The sequence below is a fragment of the Chiloscyllium plagiosum genome, chromosome 1, assembly GCF_004010195.1.
Source record: "Chiloscyllium plagiosum isolate BGI_BamShark_2017 chromosome 1, ASM401019v2, whole genome shotgun sequence".
NCBI classification, from domain to species: domain Eukaryota; kingdom Metazoa; phylum Chordata; class Chondrichthyes; order Orectolobiformes; family Hemiscylliidae; genus Chiloscyllium; species Chiloscyllium plagiosum.
The window spans coordinates 97,458,926-97,480,695 of NC_057710.1; the positions used below are offsets into that span (position 1 = coordinate 97,458,926).

General features: G+C 41.2%; 1 protein-coding gene and 1 long non-coding RNA gene across 3 annotated transcripts in view; one reads left to right on the plus strand and one right to left on the minus strand.

Moving 5' to 3' along the window:
- Positions 1-2,496, plus strand: part of LOC122551228 — a 28,358-nt gene extending 25,862 nt beyond the window's left edge. For both annotated transcript variants that reach the window (XR_006312062.1, XR_006312061.1), the window contains one exon: positions 2,185-2,496. This is a non-coding gene — a long non-coding RNA (uncharacterized LOC122551228). The remainder of the gene's footprint in view (positions 1-2,184) is intronic.
- LOC122551212 (beta-klotho-like) overlaps positions 1-19,486 on the minus strand; it is a 35,956-nt gene extending 16,470 nt beyond the window's left edge. Inside the window, exons 1-2 of the mRNA XM_043692825.1 lie at positions 18,474-19,486; positions 3,730-4,231 (exon numbers count right to left, since the gene is read on the minus strand). Coding sequence (XP_043548760.1) covers positions 3,730-4,231; positions 18,474-19,217 — 1,246 coding nt within the window. The 5' untranslated portion in view covers positions 19,218-19,486. The remainder of the gene's footprint in view (positions 1-3,729; positions 4,232-18,473) is intronic.
- Between the last annotated feature and the right edge of the window lie 2,284 nt (positions 19,487-21,770).

Genomic DNA, 21,770 nt, shown 5'->3' on the forward strand with positions numbered 1-21,770 from the left:
ATTGAGTACAGAAGCAAAGAGGTGCTTGTGCAGCTGTACAGGGCCCTGGTGAGACCACACCTGGAGTACTGTGTGCAGTTCTGGTCTCCAAATTTGAGGAAAGACATTCTGGCTATTGAGGGAGTGCAGCATAGGTTCACAAGGTCAATTCCTGGAATGGTGGGACTACCTTACGCTGAAAGACTGGAACAACTGGGCTTGTATACCCTTGAGTTTAGAAGACTGAGAGGGGATCTGATTGAGACATATAAGATTATTAAAGGATTGGACATCTGGAGGCAGGAAACATGTTTCCGCTGATGGATGAGTGCCGAACCAGAGGACACAGCTTAAAAAAATGGGGTAGACCATTTAGGACAGAGATGAGGAGAAACTTCTTCACCCAGAGAGTGGTGGCTGTGTGGAATGCTCTGCCGCAGAAGGCCATGGAGGCCCAGTCTCTGGATCCATTTAAGAAAGAGTTGGATAAAGCTCTCAAGGATAGTGGAATCAAGGGTTATGGAGATAAGGCAGGAACAGGATACTGATTAAGGATGATCAGCCATGATCATATTGAATGGTGGTGCAGGCTCGAAGGGCAGAATGGCCTACTCCTTCAGCTATTGTCTATTGTTCTGATGTCTCACTATCAGCTGCAGGATCATCTGTCTCTGCCTCTGATAAGACTGTCCCCTATCACAATTGATCGCTTGGAACTTGGCGTACCCCTCATTACATTAGAGCCAGGCTCGGTACCAGAAACCTGGCTGTCATTGCTACATTCCCTTGAGAGTCCATCACACCTACATTTTCTAAAGTGGAATACTTGTTTGAGATGGGAATAGCCACAGGAGACTCCTGCCCTACCTGCCTCCTTCTCCTACCTTTCCTGAAGATCACCCATCTACCTGACTGTATCTTGAGGTTATCTCCCTTCCTGCAACTGCCATTCCATCACACACCCTGGCTCCTGTAAATTCCTCATTACCTCTAACTGCTACTCCAACTGATCCATGTGATCCAATAGAATTTGCAACCAAGCACACTTCCTGCAGACATAATCATTAGTAACATGGAATGCCTCCCTAATCTCCCATATCTGACAGGAAGAGCATATCAATCTACTAAAGGCTATCGTTGCACCTTAACAATCTACAGATCCAGAAAATAGCCCGATCTTACTGCTCTAAAAACACTTCTCCATGCTAACTTAGTACCTGTGTTTTATATTTTTAAAGTTTAATCAAGGGACAGATCTCAATAAAAAACTTATTATCAAAAGAACCTACTCTACTCACTACTGTAGATTTCCCAAAAACAAAGCTGCGTGGGTGATAGTAAATAACGATTGTGAGAAGGGAGAGTGGGTAATACTAAGTGAGCAATAGAGAAATTGGGCAGTGCAGTGAGAATGGGAACTGATGACAAAATGTAGCCCAGAACCAGGAATCACAGGCTAAGGATATGGAGTCAGCTAGAAGAATCAAAGGGGATGAGGTGAAAGTGGGAACAGAGTACAGAGTTGGATGATAAGCCATGACCATAACCAACAGTGGAGCAGGCTCAAAGAGGTTAATGGTCTATTCTTGTTCCTATTTTCTAAGTTTCTTTGGGAATAGGTAATAGTGAGTGATTGTGAGAATGGGGAGTGGATATAGTGAGAGTAGGAATTGGGGTGATAGGATGGGGAGTGAGTGATGGAGTGAGAGTGGGTGATAGTAAGCGAGCTTTGATGAGTGTGGCAGTGGGTAATAGAGAAACTGGGTGATGATGTAGTATTGAATAATATCCAAGGCTCAGTTAGGTAGATGTTTGATTGATAAGGGAGTCACGGGCTGTGGAGGGGGACAGCAGGCAGGAAAGTGGAGTTAAGATCACTTAACAAATAGATCAGCTGTCGCCTTATTGAAAGATGGACTGGGCTCAGTGGGAGGAATGGCTTATGTCTGCTCACAATCATTGTGTCTCTGACATTTCTCAATACATCAGTCTAGAGCAGACAGCATTCTCTCCCACTCTGTTGGACTGGACTGCTGGTGCAACGGCTTTTTCTCCAACCTTAGAAGAGCATCCCACATTCAGCAATCCCTATCGTAACAGTCTATTATGCATCTCCCAGGGATACTGATAAATATAATGCTTCGTTTGAAGTGGGCCACTGACCATTATGAAGTGGGTTAAGGTAATTCTGTTTTTTTTTAACAGAGTGTGCAGTGGAAAGAAGCAGAGGTGAACAGTGAAGGAAGGCAGCATTGATGCTGTGATCGTCAGCACTTGCTCAGGAATAACCTGCTCACCGACACTGAGTTTCGGTTCCACCAGGTCCACTCAGCTCCTGACTTCATTACAGCCTTGATCCAAATGTGACAAAAGAGCTGAACTCAAGACCAAATGTGGCATGAAGGAGCCCTCGCAAAACTGGGATCAATGGAGGTCAAGGGGAAAATTCTCCTCAGGTTGGAGTCATACCTAGCACAAAGGAAGACAGTTGTGGTTGTTGGAAGTTAGTCACCTCCCAGGTCCTAGGCCCAATCATCTTTAGTTGCTTCCTCAATAACTGTACCTTCATCAGAAGGTTAGAAGTGGATATGTTTGCTAATGATTGCGCAACATTCAGCACCATTCATGAATCTCAGATACTGGAAGAGTTGTGTCTATCTACAGCAAGACCTTGGACTGACAAGTGGCAAATAACATTTGTGCCACACAAGTGCTGGGCAATGACCATCTGTAAAAAGAGAGAATTCAAATGCCACCCCTTGATATTCAAAGCATTACCATCACTAAATTACCCACTATCAAAATCCTAGGGACCACCATTGACCAGAAATTGAACTGGACAAATCTTTTGAGTATTGTGGCTATAAGTACAGATTAAAGGCTAGGAATTGTGCAGTGAGTCATCACCTCCTGACTCCCCAAACCCTGTCAACCATCTACAAGATCCAAATCAGTGATGGAATACTTTCCACTTGCTTGGATGAGTGCAGTTCTGACAACAAGATACCAATATGATCCAAGACAACCAGATAGATAATCTATTCATCACCTTTAACAGTCACACTGTCACTGCTGAGGCAAAGTGCCAGCAATATATAAAGTATTTTAAAAGTGCTTTATACCAACTTACCAAGGGTACTTTGACAGCCCCATACAAACCTGGAACTGTACCGCATAGATGGACAAGGCTAGCAGGTATATGGGAACACCAACACTTGCAAATTCTCCACCAAGCCATCCACCATCATGTCTTGGAAATATATCATCATTAATTGGATGCCAATGCTGGTAGTTGCTTCCTAAGACCATTGTGGCAGTCCTAACACACCAAGCACTGCAATGGCTCATTAAGGCAGCACACCACCATCTTCTCCAGGACGATTAGGAATGGGTAATAGATTTTGGCTTTACTGGGATGCCAACATCCCATTAAAAAATGAAAGAAAAACTCTGGTACAGTTTTGAACCCAAAGTCAAAGGATAACACACTAATTCACTGCAAAACCCATTAAATCTTCTGCTCCCAATTTTGCACACAATGTAAACTGGGAACATTCTATGAAGACCTATGTGTAAAAGTTTAAGTAATATTTCAATCCTTTTTCCATAACAAAAATGTAACTTTTTTTACAGTATTAACATTATAATTTTACTTTGATCATTAATTAAAATAGAGGTAAAAATAACAAGGTAGTCTGTAGCCTAATGGATACACAGAGTAAAAATGTTAACACAGCAAGATATACTCACCTTTTAATAACTCATTTATGAATTTTTTCATAAGATAAATAATAATTGTATCTTCTGTTTTAACATAGCTATTAGAAAACCATCCATTCTCAGCAATTAAGATCTTGGGACTGTTGTATTCCAACTTTATCCACTTCAGGACCCGCCCAAGATGGAGAGATTCACAATCTTTAAGTTTGAGACTGTCTGGCAGTGATCGAAAGATATTTGGACCAAAAGAAAATGCAAAGAAATCTGCTGTTCCATTAATGAAGCTCTTTTCTTTTTCAGTAAATGTAGGCAAAGATGTGACTTGCATTTTCAAGCTGTCAGGGTAGTCACCGTCCACAAAGATTGGTTTAGCAAACCAACCTAATACAAGGTCCATGGACGTCTGGAAACTCTTATAGTTGAAGTTGCTATTCTTTGGTTCAAGCCAATGGGAGCCCAATACCATGGACACAAAGCCTTTCTGCAACTTGCGAAATTGCCTGTCATAAGTGTGCCAGACTGTTGCATGTGCCTGTCAGATAAATAAAATCAATGATAGCAAATCAGACCAGAGAATCAACACTACTTTTAAATAAACAAAGAACTGCTGGTGCTGTAAGTCTGAAACAAAAAAACAGAAATTGTTGGAGAAACTCAGCAGGTCTTGTAATATCTGTTGACCAGAAACAGTTAAAATTTCTAGTCCAGTAACCGTTCTTCAGATTTCTAAAGTTAAAAATCACACACCAGGTTATAGTCCAACAGATTTACTTGGAAGCACTAGCTTTTGGAGTGCTGCTCCTTCATCAGGAGCGGTGTTCCGAAAGCTAGTGCTGCCAATTAAACCTGTTGGACTATAACCTGATGTTGTGTGATTTTTAACCTCGTACACCCCAGTCCAATGCCAGCAACTCCAAATTCATATTTCCAGTTCTGAAGACTTGACTTGAAACGTTAACTATGCTTCCACTACTTTTAAATATATGACGTTGTGACTATTCTTTAGGGCAGCATATTTTGCTGTTACAGGCATATGTCACTATAGATTGATATCAACTCCAGAAACCTACACTGATGATTGTATAATTGTGAAGACATTAGAGTGCAGAAAAGATTAATGAGAATTAAGGATGAGGAACTTCAATTCTGTAGATAGATTGGGAAAGTTGGCACTATCCTCATTGCAGAAAAGGGGAAAAAAAGAAATTTGATAGAGTTAAAAATCATACACCAGGTTATAGTCCAACAGGTTTATTTGGAAGCTCTTGCTTTCGAAGCGCCGCTCCTTCGCCAGGTGGTTGTGTGGGTTAATAGGGCGAAACACCACCTAAAATGGGAAGGAACTAGAAATGGAGGAAGCCAATGTAAAGCGATTTGCAAAAGCAGCAGCGGCGACATGAAGAAAGTTTTTTGTCACCAGTGAGAAGTTAGGATCTGGACAATGCCTGACAGTGGGTTGGAGAAACATTCAATCATGGCTTTTAAAACAGGATTGCATCATTCTTTGAAGAGGAATTTTCTCTCTATATTTGCTGTTCATACATTTATCAGAGAGAAACAGTCTGCGATTGTCGAGCAACAGTGGGCAGGTGAATGGTTTCTCTTCAGTTTCTGCAGAGTGCATCCTCTCTCCCGCCCAGCAAAGCGGCTCCATTTCTGTCACCCACTTAAGGACGATGCAACAGCAGCTCAAGCCAGGGAGGACACGGCAAACCAACAGCAGCAGCAACTGCCTGTGGCACTAGGGGAAGCTCCAGCATGAGACAGGGCAGAGTGAAAGTGCATCAATAACATGGGAATGTTCAAACCTCATAGGGCAAGGGGCAGTGGGTGAGTGAGGCAAACAGAGAGAAAGTTTGTATGTATGTAGGGGAGGAGTGAGGAGAGAGAGTGTGTGAGGAAGAGAAAGAGTGTGAGGGAGGGAGAGAGAGATAGAGTGTGTAACAGATGGAGGGAGAAAGTAGGAACTTGTGAGGAATGGAAGACAAACTTTTTTTATTATTCATTCACAGGATATTGGCATCCCGGTTAGGCCAGCATTTACTGCCCATCCCTAATTGTCCAGAGAGCACTTCAGATTCAACCACTACTGTAGGTTGGGAGTCAAACGTGGAACAGACCAAGTGAGGACAGCAGTTTTCTTCCCAAAATGACGTTCGTGAACCAGATGGATTTTGAATAAGACTGTAAATAATGATCACCATTAATGAAGCCAGCTTTCAGTTCCAGATTTTATATGAATTGGAATTTAAATTCTACCAGCTGCTGTGATAGGATTTGAACCCAAGACACTAGAACCTGGGCCACCAGATTACTAGATTAGTTACATTTCTATTGTATCACAACGTTTTTCAGAAAGCAAAATTATCAGCCACTGTGTGAATCTTGAGTTACACTTTGCAATGAGACTTTTAGGAATGACATTTTCTGTGCTGCACTGAGTATTGTTGTCTAAATGAGAGTGCTTTGGACTTGGGTGAAAGCAGGGAGTTGGTGAGATGTGGAGTAGGTAATGCTGAAAGACAGCATGGTTCTCAGTCTGAGCCTGGGCAGTTCAGAAAGTGACATGGTCCCAATGGCTATAGCCGTTGGTAAGTGATACGTGCAGAGCATTTTCTTACAGTTTAAAAAATATTATATATTATCTTGAATAAAGGTAGTGACTTTCAATTATAATACGTGTTTGAAACAAAGGAAGGTCCTTCGCTTAATTAAATTTTCTTAAAGGGATTAACTAGCTTAATCTAGAGAGAAGTCATAACAGCAGATCCCAGACCTGTGGTTACTCCTGTTATGCAATGTACAAAATAAGGAACACTTCCAGTGTATCCAGCTGCAGCTACTGACTTTTCAGAGCAGGAACTTCAGGTGGATTCACAGTGAAGCATCCGCAATGTTGAGAATGTTTTAGTGGGCGGTCACCTACTTAGTAGGTAGTCACATCATGGGTGAGGATTACACAGGTAGAAAGGGAATGGGAGACCATCAGACAAAGTAAAACGCTCCGAAAGGAAGTGCAGGAGTCCCCTGTGGTCTCAAATGGATATACCACTTTGGATAGTGTTGGGGGAGGCTGGCTTCTTGGGGAAAGCAGCATCTGCCAAGTTCATGGCACCATGGGTGGCTATGATGCACAGACTGGGAGGAAAATGAGTGGCAAGGCTATAAAAATAGGGGATTCAATAGTAAAGAGTACAGATAGGCGCTTCTGTGGCCACAGATGTGAATCCAGGATGGTATGTTGTCTCTCAGGTGCCAGGGTAAGGACATCATAGAGCAACTGCAGGACATTCTGGATCCGGAGAGTGAACAGCCAGTGACGGTGGTATGCATAGATGCAGAGTAGATTTCTGTATTTGAGGAATATGGTTTTTGCTGGCTTATCAAGAGTGCCGGTTGATAAGGTGCTGGTTAAAACAAAATTTGCAGAAGTTCAGTGCAAAGAATATTGCAAACACGGCAGATAAAGTAAGGGCACAGAAGATACATAGCAACAACGTTGCTGTAATGGATAGCAAAAGGCTAAAGGAGGGGAAAACTGGCAGCTCGGTATCCCTTGGTATAGAATTTTCAGGCTGTTAGAGGGTGGTGTGAGTAGCAGTATTGGTTAAAGAATCAATTACAGTTCTGAGGAGTGAAGATGTACTAAATGTCTTAATGAATGAAGTTTACGGATTGAGCTTAGGAATTAAAAAAGGGGCAGTCGCACTACTGAAAGTATACAACAGATCCCCAAATAGTAGGAGGGAGTTAAAAGAAGATAAATGTAGACAAATTTCTGCCTATAGGAATAAGAGGGCAATAATAGTAGGAGACTTTAACCATCCCAATATCAAATGGGTTTTAAACAAAATAAGGGGCATTCAGGGTGAAAAATTCATGTAGTGTGCTGAGGAATTTTGTTTTTAAACAATATGTGACAAGATCAACGAGAGGAGGTGGAATTCTGGATTTAGTTTTGGGAAATGAAGATGAGCAAGTGGGTAAAGTGACAGTGGGATTTGGTTAGATTTAGTACTATTATAGAAAAGGATAAAAATAAATCAGGAGTAAAAGTTTAAAAGTTTTAAACTGGGAGAAAACTGCAAAACTTACAAAACTGCGAAGTGATTTGGTTGAGGTGGATTGGACAGAGCTGCTGAAGGATAAATCAATGGTGAACCAGTGGGAGGTACTAAAAGGTGAGATCCTTGGGAGGTGGGGGAACACAAAGCAGACATGTCCCCTCTGAAAATAAGAATGGTACTGCCAAATCCAGACCACCATAGTTGTCTAGAAAAATACAGGGGAAAATTAAACAGAAAAGGAAAGCTTATGATAGTCACAAAAATCCCAACACCACAGATAAGCTTTAGAGGACTATAGAAAGTACTAAGGAACCCTCAATTATCTAAAGGACACAGGCAGGGAGTATTTCGTTTGGTTAATTGATTGCCACATCACATTGTTTAGCTAAGCATCAGGACCTTGTGATCTTGCTGGATAAGGAGAAAGTGAGGACTGCAGATGCTGGAGATCAGAGCTGAAAATGTGTTGCTGGAAAAGCGCAGCAGGTCAGGCAGCATCCAAGGAGCAGGAGAATCGACGTTTCGGGCATGAGTCCTTCTTCAGGAAGGGCTCATGCCCGAAACGTCGATTCTCCTGCTCCTTGGATGCTGCCTGACCTGCTGCGCTTTTCCAGCAACACATTTTCAGATCTTGCTGGATAACCCAATATTCAGATATCGAATGCCAAATAATTGAGGTTCCTCATGGATCAAATTAAAAAAACGAAATAAGGAAATTGAAGCGAGGACATGAAAAAATATTAGCAAGCAACATAAACAAAAACACAAAGATGTTTTACCAGTATATAAAAAGCAAAAGGATAGTTAATGTAAAAGTGGGACCTATCAGAGATGAAGAAGGGAAGTTGTGCGAAGGTGAGGAGGACGTATGAAAAATGTTATGATTATTTTGACTCTGTATTCACAAAGGAAAGGGAGCAGTGTGAAATATTGGGCAAAATAATCAGAACAAGAGAGGAAGTCTTAGAGGAGTTGGATTCCTTGAAAGTAGATAAGTCACCAGGGCCGGATGGATTGTTCCCTAGGACGTTGAAGGAGGTACGGGAGGAAATAGCAGATGCTCTGAGGATTATTTTTCAATCTTCACTGGACAGGTGAGGTGCTGAAGGACTGGAGGAATACAAATGCAGTTCCATTGTTTAAAAAGAGTACAAAGGAAATGCCAAACAATTATAGGCCAGTTAGTCTTACTTCAGTTGTGGGCAAATTGTTAGTATCAATCCTGAGAGATCGAATAAACTGTCACTTAGAAAGACATGGACTAGTCAGGAATAGTCAGTATTGTTTTGTTAATGGAAGGTCATGCCTTACAAATTTGTTTGAATTCTTTGAGGAAGTGACAAGGAGGATCAATGAGCATAGTGCAGTGGATGTTATCTAAATGAACTTTAGAAGGCATTTCACAAAGTCCCACATGACGGACTGATCAAAATGTAAAAGCCCATGGGGTACAGGGTAATGTGTCAAATTGGATACAAAGTTGGCTTAGTAACAGGTAACAAAGGGCAATGTTTGATGGCTGCCCATGTAATGGAAAGTTGTTTCAAGTGGCGTCAGTAGAGCTTGGTGTTGTTTTACACGTTAACAATTTGGACTTGAACATGGTGGGGGCAAATGGGAAATTTGCAGATGACACAAAAATTGGCCATTTATTGGACAGTGTAGAGGATAGCTGTTGGTTCCAAACTGATATAGATGAATTAGGGGAGAGTACAGGAAAGGGGCAGATGGAATTCAATTCTGATAAATGTGAAGTAATGCATTAAGGGAGGTGAAACAATAAGAGGGAATACACTATAAACAGGAATCTACTGAGATGTGTAGATGAAGTGAGAGATCTTGGTGTGTAAGTACACAGGTCTCTAAAGGTAATGGTATAGATAAATCAAGTTGTAAAGAAGGCCTTTGAAATGCTCTTCTTCACTGGCAGAGTTACAGAATATAAAAATAGGGATATAATGATGAATTTGTATAGGATACTGATGAGGCCACAGCTGGAATATTGTATGCAGTTCTGGTCACCAAATTACAGGAAGGACATAATTGCTCTGAAGAGAGTGCACAGAAGACTTACTGGAATGTAGCCAGGAGTGAAAAATTGTAGCTACAAGGAGTGATTGGAGAGGTTGAGGTTGTTTTCCTTGGAAAAGAAAAGGGTAAGGGATGACAGGATCATGGGATACAAAATTGTGAGGGGTGGACGTAGAGCAGACAGGAGGAGCCTGTATACCTTGGCAAAGAGTTCAAAAGTCTAGGGTTTCAAGATTCAAGCTAAGTGGCAGAAGGAATAGAGGGGACATGAGGAAATACTTTCTTACACAGAGGGTGGTGGGTGTCTAGAGTTAACTGCCTGAGTTGGTAGTGGAGACAGACACGCTAAATTCTTTTAAAATTAGCTGAATCTACATATTAAGTGTTATAAGCTGCAGGAAGATGGAATTAGAAAGGGCATCTGGGTGTCTTTGGGTCAGCATGGTCAAGATGGGCCGAGTGGCCTCCTCCTGTGCAGTATCATCTCTGGTTCTGTTTCAGAAATACTGTATTTCTACCCATGTGATTGGTATTTTCTCAGGATTGACCACTAGGTGGTGCTGCATGTAAGCTAAAACTAAGCAGTTAATATTGAACACAGTTCAGTTTAGTGAATGTGAAAGTATCTGCAGTTACATAGAGTCATAGAGAGGTACACCATGGAAACAGACCCTTCAATCCAACTCGTCCATGCTGACCTGATATCCCAACCTAATCTAGTCCCACTTGCCAGCACCTGGCCCATATCCCTCCAAACCCCTCCAACATACAACAGAAGTGTGTAGGTTTTTTTTGCATAAACGCTTAGAACATAGAAAAGTACAGCACAGAACAAGCCCTTTGGCCCACAATGTTGTACCGAGCATTAATCCTAATGTAAGATAAAATAACTTAACCTACACACCCCTCAATTCACTGTTATCCACGTGCATGTTCAGCAGTCGCTTAAATGTCCCGAATGACTCTGCTTCCACCACCACCACTGGCAATGCATTCCATGCATTCGCAACCCTTTGACGTCTCCTCTATCTTAAAACTGTGACCCCTCGTGCCAGTCAATCCTGCCCTGGGGAAAGGTCTCTGGCTCTATCCATTCCTCTCATTATCTTGTATACCTTGATCAGGTGACCTCTCTTCCTCCTTCTCTCCATGACAGAAAAGTCCGAGTTTAGTCAACCTCTCTTCATAAGGCAAGCCCTCCAGTCCAGGCAGCATCCTGGTAAACTTTCTTTGCACCCTCTCCAAAGCCTCTGTATCCTTCCTATAGTAGGGCGACCAGAATTGGACTCAATATTCCAAGTATGGCCTCACCAGGGACTTGTAGAGCTGTAGCAAAACATTGCGGCTCTTAAACTCGATCCCCCTGTTAATGAAAGCCAAAACACCATATGCTTTCTTAACAATCCTATCCACTTGGTGGCAACTTTGAGGGATCTATGTACTTGCACACCTAGATCCCTCTGTTCCTCCACACTGCCAAGAATCCTGTCTTTAATCCTATATTCAGCATTCAAGTTCAATCTTTCAAAATGCATCACTTTGCATTTATCCAGGTTGAACTCCATTTGCCATTTCTCAGCCCAGCTCTACATCCTGTCTATGTCACGCTGCAGCCTGCAATAGCCCTCAATATTATCAATAGCACTTCCAATCTTTGTGTCATCTGTAAATTTACTAACCCACCCCTCAACATCCTCATCCAAGTCACTTATAAAAACTACAAAGAGCAGAGGCCCAACAACAGAGCACTGCGGGACCCCACTCAACACTGACCTCCAGGCAGAGTATTTTCCATCTACAACCACTTTCTGCCTTCTGGCAGCCAACCAATTCTGAATCCAGATAGCTAAATTTCCCTGTATTCCATACTTCCTGACTTTATGAATGAGCCTACCATGCTTTTCCAAATAGTCATAAATCCTATCCCTCAGAATTCTATCTAAAACTTTTCTGACCACCGACGTAAGACTGTTTGGCCTGTAATTGCCAGGGATTTCCCTATTACCCTTCTTGAAAAGAGGAACAACATTCGCCTCCTTCCAATCCTCTGGTACGACTCCCGTTGAGAGTGAGGAGGCAAAGACCTTCGCCAGTGGCTTAGCAACCTCCTTTCTTGCTTCCCGCAGCAGCCTAGGATAAATCTGGTCTGGCCCTGGGGACTTATCAATCTTAATGTTTGACAAAATTTCCAGCACATGAACTTCATCAATCTTGATCTGGTCAAGACTGTATCCCAGCTTCTCAAAGTTCTCATTCACAACAAAGTCCCTTTCCTTCGTGAAAACTGAAACAAAAAACAGGGCAGCATGGTGGCACAGTGGTTAGCACTGCTGCCTCACAGTGCCAGAGATCTGGGTCCAATTCCCACCTCAGGCAACTGTCTATGTGGAGTTTGCACATTCTCCCCGTGTCTGCATGGGTTTCCTCCAGTTTCCTCCTACAGTCCAAAAATGTGCAGGTTAGGTGAATTGGCCATGCTAAATTGCCCGTAGTGTTAGGTGAAGGGATAAATGTAGGGGAATGGGTCTGGGTGGGTTGTTCTTCAGAGGGTCGGTGTGGACTTGTTGGGCTAAAGGGCCTGTTTCCATACTGTAAGTAATCTAATCTAATCAAAAAAACTCATTTAGGGCTTCCCCTATCCGCTCAGACTCCACGCTATCCCTTACCGACCCTACCTTCACCCTAATCATTCTGTTATTCTTCACGTAAGAGTAAAATGCCTTTGGGTTCTCCCTAATCCTTCTTGCCAAGCCTTTTTTGTGCCCCCTCCTGGCTCTCCTCAGTCCATTTCTGAGATCCTTTCTAGCAAGCCTGTAATCCTCTAAAGTTGTGCTAGATCCTTGCCTCCTTCACCTTACGTAAGCTGCCTTCTTCCTTTTGACGAGAAGCTCCTCTGTTCTCGTTATCTAAAGTTCCTTAATCTTACCTCTTCTTATCTGTCTCAGAGGAACAAATTCATGCGTCACTCGCAATAACTGCTCCTTAAACAGTCTCCACATGTCTGCTGTGCCCTTTCTGTGGAACAATTGCTCCCAGTCTGTACTTCCCACCTCCTGTCTGATAGCGTCATACTTTCCTTTTCCCCAATTAAATATCTTCCCTTGGTAACTACTCCTTTCCCTCTCCAAGTCTATGGTAAATGTGAGGCAGTTGTGATCACTGTCACCAAAGTGTTCTCCCATCACGAGATCTGACACCTGTCTCTGGCTCATTGCCGAGCACCAAAATTAAAATGGCCTCTTCCCTCGTCGGTCTGTCGACACACTGAGTAAGGAAACCCTCCTGAGCACACCTGACAAAAATGGCTCCATCCAAACCATCTGCACTAAGGAGGTTCCAGTAGAAAGTTGAAATCACCCATAACAACAACCCTGTTACATCTGCATTTTTCCAGAATCTGCCAGCCTATGAGTTCTTCAATCTCTACTGCTATTAGGGGGTCTGTAGAAAGCCCCAATGAGATGGCTGTTCCCTTGCTGTTCCTAACTTCCACCCATACTGACTCAGTAGACAAACCTTCCTCAACAACCTTTGTTTCTGGGACAAACCTTCCTCAACAACCTTCTTTCCCTCCCAACATTTACTGCATGATTACTGCTTGTGATGAGAATGAAAAATATAAGGTTAGATGAAGCATACTGCATGTGATGGCACAGCATGTTAACAACTATTCTTATGTCCATTTGGATTTTGAGCAAAAACATTTGTACTTTCCATCTATTTATAGCAGTGTTTTGACAGCACCATATAAGCTGAGGACATTAGCTTCTCCGTAGTTGTGGTGGTGGGAATATGGTTAAGTTCAAAATATTGTTAAAATTAAAAAGGTAGTAGTACTTTTGTGTATCAGATATTGTAGTACTGATTCAATTGAGGGTGGGCAGTGCTCAGGAGGCAGTGGTGCGTACAGCTCCAGATAAATTGATTGGAGCTGCTTTCCTGATGAAGGGCTTTTGCCCGAGACGTTGATTTTCCTGCTCCTTGGATGCTGCCTGACCTGCTGTGCTTTTCCAGCACCACTCTAATCTTGACTGGAGCTGATCATAGCTGATTGGCCACGTGGATTAAGGACAGGAACCAAAATTGCAATCTGGAGAACAGGATGGATGCAATTTTAACCTTAATGCCTGCAGAAAATGATCAAGATTATATTTACCTCACGTTTTGCCGGCAGCTCAATTTTACATTCTATTCCAGTGACCCCCTTCAATGCAGGCATAATTGTAGCTAAATCCTCCACTGTAAACATCCTGAGGATCTCCATTTACCTGAAATTGAACTGGATCAGTTGCAACAGTAACATGGCTACTCTGTGGTGTGTGACTCACTGCTTGGCCTTCAAAGCCTCTCAGCTAGCCACCAGGCTCAAGGCAGAATTTTGATGGACTACTCAGCACTTTCTTGGATGAGTATGACCATAAAATATACTGAAAGAACTCAAACACAATCTAGGAATGAACAATTTGTTTGGTGATTGCCACTACACTGGACTTCATTTTCATCACCAGTTCAGTCTGTTTGCAGTATGTGCAATCTATAAGTTGCACTGCAACAAGCAAGTCATCAAGTTTACTTCAACAGTATCTCCTTCTGCTTGGCCTCTAACATTGAGTATAGCAAAAGCAGCAATATCATGGGAGTATTATCACCTGCAAATTCTCTCTTCATCGTATGTTAGCCTGACTTAGCTATCATTGTTTTATCATGAATGCTAAAATGCAATGTATTCCATTCCCTTTGCATTAAGGGCCAACACATCATTTGCCTTCATCGTTGCTTCCTGTATCTGCAAGCTAACGTTTCTTTTACCTAAACAAGGACAAATAAGACTCTCAGAACATCAACATTTACTAGTTTTACACTTTTAAAAAACATCTGCTGTTCTATTCTTAAGAAATGAATAACCTCACATTTCCACAATCCATCTGCCATTTTGTTGCCCATTCATCTAACCTCTTTTTGCAGCCTCTTTGTGTCCTACTTACAGCTTTCATTCTCACCTGGATTTGTCAACAAGTAAAGATACATTATTCTTTGTCTCTTTGCCTAAGTCATGAGTATAGATTGCATGACTCCACTACTTGGCCTATCAACTGGTAAATTAATCTTAATAATAGAAGGCTGGGGCAAAAGGGAGAGAGGAATTTAAATATTACTAGAGAAAACATATTAGGCAAACTTAGGGGACTACACACTAGCAAGATCGCTGGACCTGATAGTCTACAGCATGTTGTGGGAGCCCTTCTGGAAATCCAAATAAGTCATGTCCACTTGCTCTCCTTTACCTAACTGGCTCATTACCTCCTCAAAGAATTCCAACAGATTCCTCTTGGTGAAGCTATGCTGACTCAGTCCTATTTTACCATGCACTTCCACAACCATTGCCATGAATTAAGCAGCTTAAATAGCCATTCCATTTAGAGGACAAATAGAGAAAATGTTGGAGACTCACTAAGATTGTGTATCTGAAACATCATAACCTGTTTTATTGACTACTCAGGCATTGGCTGCCCCCTGTGTGTCTCTAAATATTTCCATTTATTTAGGTTTCCCGATATATGGAGATTTTCCCTTTCAGTTTACTATTTGAGGTCTTCCTGTGTGAATATTGACTTCCTGCTTTTTGCCTTCAGATTTACATGTTTGCACTTCAAAAAAATCCTTTGGATTAGAAGCATTTTGGCATTCTCTGAAGTGAGAGCAAGAAAATATTTTTTCATCCTTTTTAAATTGTTCCTTTAGGTAACTTTTCACACCAACTGCTTAAAACTGTGTTCGTAACTGTACAGAGCCATCAATCACCTCCCATAATTTCTCTCCTTAATGTCCTTTGATAACACCACCTTGAGAAATTTGTCTAATGGCTCAGTTCCCATATTCAGCAGAATTCACTATCAACTGACTTGGAGAAGCATTAACCCAAACACTAGGGGCATGAAATTTTGTGGTGATTTTGTTGGTCTCCCCGTGGAGTAACTATGGATTTTCATACCTATCATCTTTCATAAAATTCCCCTTGGTGTATAAATGTTCAAATTATAATTTGGGTTATATGTGGTCCATGAGACTTGGTTATCCACTCCAAAAACCATTGCTCCTGACATGATTGATGGCATGTACTGGGACTTATTCTCTCATGTACCAATTCTCGATGTTCCTTAATTGTTATTTAATGAAGATGTTAAATGTAGGCAGCTGGAATGCTTTATGGAAAAAGGAACAATATAAGATATATTGTGGAAGGTTAGAGGGTGAGTGTCACTTGTGCAAAGTTCTTAACCAGTGATAAAGTTTTGCAACAGTTTTGTGGGGGAGGGGAACAGAGTAAAGCGAAAACATGATTAATAAAGAGAAAAACAGTTTTGTTTTGGAGGTGTGACAGATATTAAATAGCAATTAATAAAAATAAGATAGACTTAAGTCTGCATGGATGCAGCAATCTTTTAAATATTTTTAAAACTTGAAAAATGTGAAATGTAAATTTCAGTATGTTTTAAAGTAAAATAAGTCACTACTTTGGTCAATTTTTGTTTGGGACCATTGAAGGTCAGAGTCCGGTGATTGGAACATCCTCCTATTTGACATGCCAATGATTGTACCCTAGAAAATGTGGGAAAAGAATCCCAGGACAAAGAGTCTGAGCAGCTTAAAATGAACAGGAGCTCCCACTCCCCCAGCTTATTACTGTGCTGCTGTAAAATCACAGGACCAGAGTAAATTCTCTGTATACCCCATTATGAATGAGTACTTTCAAATAGGGAATATACAGTCTGCACTGCAGTGATTGGAATGAGGTCAGGCAGGTGAATCTTATACAATCTGTGTTTCATTTAATACTCATGAGGGTTTGCACCAATATATGGGACTGCCGTTTGTGAAATCATCAGCCTCCACCATTCTCCAGCGGATGATAGAGTACATTTTACAAGGTTTACAAGGTTGCCATTTATCTGGATGATGTGCTAATAACCAGGAAGAGCAATAAAGAGCACTTGGAGAACTTGGACAAAGTGCTTAAAAGTTTCTCCAAGATGGGGCTTTGCCTTAAGAGGGAAAAACTGTGTGTTCCAGGCACCCCAAGTGACCTACTTGTACTACAGAGTTGACAAGACCGGGTTACACAAATTGGAAGATAAAGTGAGTGCCATCAAAGGTGCCCTGGCTCCACATCTACACTGGAGCTAGGTCTTTCCATGGGTTGATGAATTATTGTGGGAAATTCATACGTAACCTGGTCTCCATGGAACTACATCATGCACAGAAGTGCTACATAAAGAAACTCCATTCCAAATTTGTAGTAACTATTTCCTGGCTACTGCAAGGTGTGTATTTGACAACTGGGACATCAGGGAGGGGCTGGGATAATGGTGATGGTAACTGGATTAATAATAGAGTCCTGTAGTAATATGCTGGGGTCATGGGTTCAAATCCTGCCATGGTTGATGGTGAAATTTGAACAAAATTTTAAAAATGAGCCTAATGACAACTATGTAACCACTGTTAATTGTAATCAAAATCTAGTTCATAAAGCCCTTCAGGGGAGGAGATCTGCCATGCATACCTGGTCTGGCCTACAAGTGACTCCAGACCCAAGCCAATATGGTTGATTCTTAACAGCCCTCTGGGCAATTAGGGATAGGCAATAAATGCTGGTCTAGTCAGTGATGCCCTTATCCCCCAAAAGAATAAAGAACATTCATATTACAAACAGACAGATTCCAGGCTACATATCTAAATGAGGTTTAATTTAAGAAAGTTTGGGCCTACGTGCTGTAATTACATAATCTAATCTAATCTGTAAACATTCATATTACAAACAGACAGATTCCAGGCTACATATCTAAATGAGGTTTAATTTAAGAAAGTTTGGGCCTACGTGCTGTAATTACATCAGTTTAAAAACACTTTATAACCCTGTAAAAACCCATTGACTGCTTTCAGAAAAATAAACATCGCTAGATCTAGAAATCAAATAATAAATACCATAATGAAGGATTCACTTCACACTTCTTATTTAACTTAGAAGTTACACAAGACAAATCTTGAATTTTTTTTACACAGTATTAATATTTGTCTGGAGTAAGGTTATCTAGCAAAGAATAACTCGTATTTATATAGTGATCTAAATATCTTGAAAGGCTGAGAGAGGTGAGTCGGAGTAAGCACTTTCAATTTTTGTGTTGAGGAACTCCTTGAATTTATGTAGCGCCTTAAAAGTGAGAAAGCAATACACATGAGCTTCACATGATAAAATAAGCGAGAAAAACAGTGATACACTTGAAGCCTATTGAGAGCATTGAAGATGACAACAAGTGAAGAAGTACAAAGTATCATCTGGGGTAAAATCCTTTCTCAGTGAAAAGCAGGAGAATAAAAACAAGAATACTGGGGCTGCTGGAAATTGCAAGGTATTCTGAAGAAATCTTGTATTTGATTCAAAATGTTTATTCTGTTTCTCTCTCCGCAGATGTGCTGAATAATTCCGGCACTTTCTGTTTTCATAAATAGCAGGAGAATGTGTACAATTCTCCATAATTAATGATTCATTAACAGGTTAAAATTACAGAAAATCAGTGCTCCAATAATTTCAGTAACAAGGCATTCATTTTGCAGAATTTGGAAAATTTCTAAAATACTAACAAAAAAGTGACACAAGTAAATGTAAATTTTGTTTACCTTAATCAAGTTGTGCCCTACAGTATACATCGCTGCAGCATTCTCCTTTAATCCAGGGGGATATTGCCCTGTTTTGTATCCATGCCAGGCAATTAGGAAAGGATTGTAAATTGTGATCCAAAACTTAACACGATCCCCATATGCCTGAAAGCAGAATTTAGCATATTCATCAAATATTTGAATCATAGCCTCGCTGGTCCAGCCACCATACTGCTCTTGCAATGCCAAAGGCAGGTCCCAGTGGTAGAGGGTGACAATGGGTATTATTTTTCTCTCTAACAGGGAGTCGATAAATGTGTTGTAGTATTGCAAACCCTTGTAATTGACAGAATCCACCATTCCATTTGGAAATAGCCTGGGCCAGGAGATTGAGAAGAGATAAAATGTGACTCCCAGGCTTTTGAGAGCCGCCAAGTCCTTGTCGAAGAATGTATAGCTATTACTGGAAGTATCTGCAGTTGCGTTGTTGGATCTGAAGTATTCAGTGTGGATAAAGTGGTCCCAGACAGAAGGTCCTTTGCCATCCTTCTTCCAACCTCCTTCGATCTGAAACGCAGAACTTCCAACGCCCCACATAAAGTTTCTAGGAAAAGTGTCATACAAGAAAGGTTCGCCATTCTTCATATAGTTGTGACTCCATTTGCTATCCCAGACAACTTTTCCTGCCCCTGGATCTCCTTGAACGGTAACACTTGCTCCAGTATAAAGGAAAAAGAGAGCTATGAAGAGTCCACAGTCACACATCCTGTGTATCTGGGCTTCAAAACACACCCGATTCAGTTCATTTTTGTTAGAAACAACACTAAAACACAACAGTCTGGTTCCATTAAAAGTGAACCAAGCGCTAGTTTAAGTGCGTGGTTATATCTGATCTCTGTCAATGATTAGCTTCTTCTGGACTTCTAGCTATGGACTGTTTAAACACTGCTGCTGAAACAGCACATTGGATAGGTTCGTGTCAGAATTCATTATCTATACGGTATACAACAATACTGGATTAAAAAAAAACACACCCATATCAAGTAATGTAAGCAACTGACAATGTATTATTATCTATATGTCTATCTATTTACTGATCTGTCAACCAAATGGAACCCCATTGCATAGCTTGTGAAATGATAGGCGTGTTGATATATTGTATATTATCTCTGAAGCCTCTCCCTACACCCACAAGAACAGATCTCTGTTGACATCTTGTGCAAACAAAATACAATCTCTCTGTATTGTTTCTCTGATTTTCTTCACTATCAATTCTTTTTTGTTCTGTACTGTAGGTGTTTTGTTCTCTCTTTCTTTGATTGTCACCATAGACCCTGAAAATGCACAAGCTATAATCCTGACAGATCCATCAGGATTGTATCTGCCAGTGTCCCCTAACACTCAACCTGCTGGAGTAATTGGGATGGATGGGATTCTCTGCAGCTGGGGAGCCTGTACCATGCTGCTGGAATCTCCAGGATTTGACTGCAATGAGGGTGAATGGTCAGGCACCCTCCCAGGAGTTTTCATTATTATTCTTTGGCCTCGTGGGGTAGGGTGTTTAATGGGGACACTCCTTTGACCTGGAATTGCTATACATTAATTGATCCATTGGTCAAACCTTCTGATATGGCTTGAGATGCTGATGGATGCTTTTCCCGTTACATAACCAATTGCAATTTCCAAACTGCAGTGAGCATGTGGTCTGTCTTTGAATGGTTCCATTGAACTGTCATCTGAATTGTTGCCAAAGTGCAGTGGATATGATGCAGATTCTCAGCCTGAGGATTGTACATCCCAAATATTTTAGTTTATTGATTCTATATTATTAATCTTAAGTTTCTCTTCCCTTTTACCGTTTTGTTTGCCTTTGAGATCTCTTTGTGACTCTCAATCATGTTCCTCTACTGAGTCTTTAATAAAAAATTGTATTGTTGGTATAGGGATGTGCCTGCTATAAGCACACAACAGGAATTCAAGGTTCTTGTGGTGCGCTTCTTGTAGTGATCTTACCTCTGAGCCAGGAAGCCCAGGTTCCAGTTCTATGTGCTCCAGAAGTCTACAATGACATCTCTGAACAAACTGATTCGGATAATAATAATAACAGGAATTCAGCACAAATCCCAGTGAGTTTCTGTGCATTCACTTTGATTTATGTCAATAGGGCTAAACTATAAAATTATCTGTAGCATGCCTCTTTTTTCTCTTTTAGATATCGGGCAAACAGGAATTTGAAATCAACTGATATTGGATTGAAAGATGCTTCTTAGAGATAATCAAGAAGAAGTTAGAATAGTGCTTGGGGCAAAAGGAATCAAAGGGTATGGGGAGAAAGCAGGAACAGGTTACTGAGTTGGGTGAAAGGTGGAGCAGGCTTGAAGAGCTGAATGGCCTACTCCTCTTCCCATTTTCAATGTCTACTACATGGACAGTTCATTCAGAAAGTATTTGTTGTATGTGCGGTCAAACCAAGGCACACCTTGCCATGTATACACTTGATGCTTCCATCATCTAAAAGTGTAGGGATTTACATGACCTGCTTGGTCTAGTGTGGTAGAGAAGAACCACTTTTGTGTCTAACTATCAGAGGCTCTTGTATTGAACAAGGTATAGTGTTTTGCATGTTAGGAACTGGTCACAGGTTACTTTGAAATGATGGACATAGTTACAGAAACTATGATGAGCACCTGGTGGTTATTTCTCAATCTGCTGAGATACTAAGCTCAGTGATGGAGGTGTAAATATTTGAGAATATTCCTGGTATTTTAGGGAAGGCTAGGTTTTGGGAACACTAAAAACGGTTTTGCACATAGACATGAAATAGGCTATGAGACCAGGAGGCATGGAAGGGATTGACGCTTTAAATAAATGAACAATTGCATTCAAGGGGTAATTAGAAAGTTGACTGTGGTATCTTTGCAGGTGAGAGTTTGCTAATCATTTTTTCCACCTTATATTTTGAGCCCTCTGTTGTAACCATCAATCAAATAGCCTGTGTAATGAAATCCTGCTTCAATGATAGGATCCTCCAACTCAACATTGTGGGAAGGTTACCTTCAGCCTCCAAAACAAACTTTGTTCCTTTTAGCCCCTAACTCTATCCCCTTCCCACCCATTTCAGCAGCCCCAGAACATTATTACTCCTATTAGACTCTGGATTGAACTCTAAGCAGAAACCCATAAAGACAGGTCATTGAATATTTTTAAAGCTGAATCATATCGCTTCTTCATTGACAAAACATGTAGGAGTCGACAGGAAAGTGCTGCAGTCAGATCAGACATGATTTTGTCAAAGAGCAGGTTAAAGGGGCTGAATGA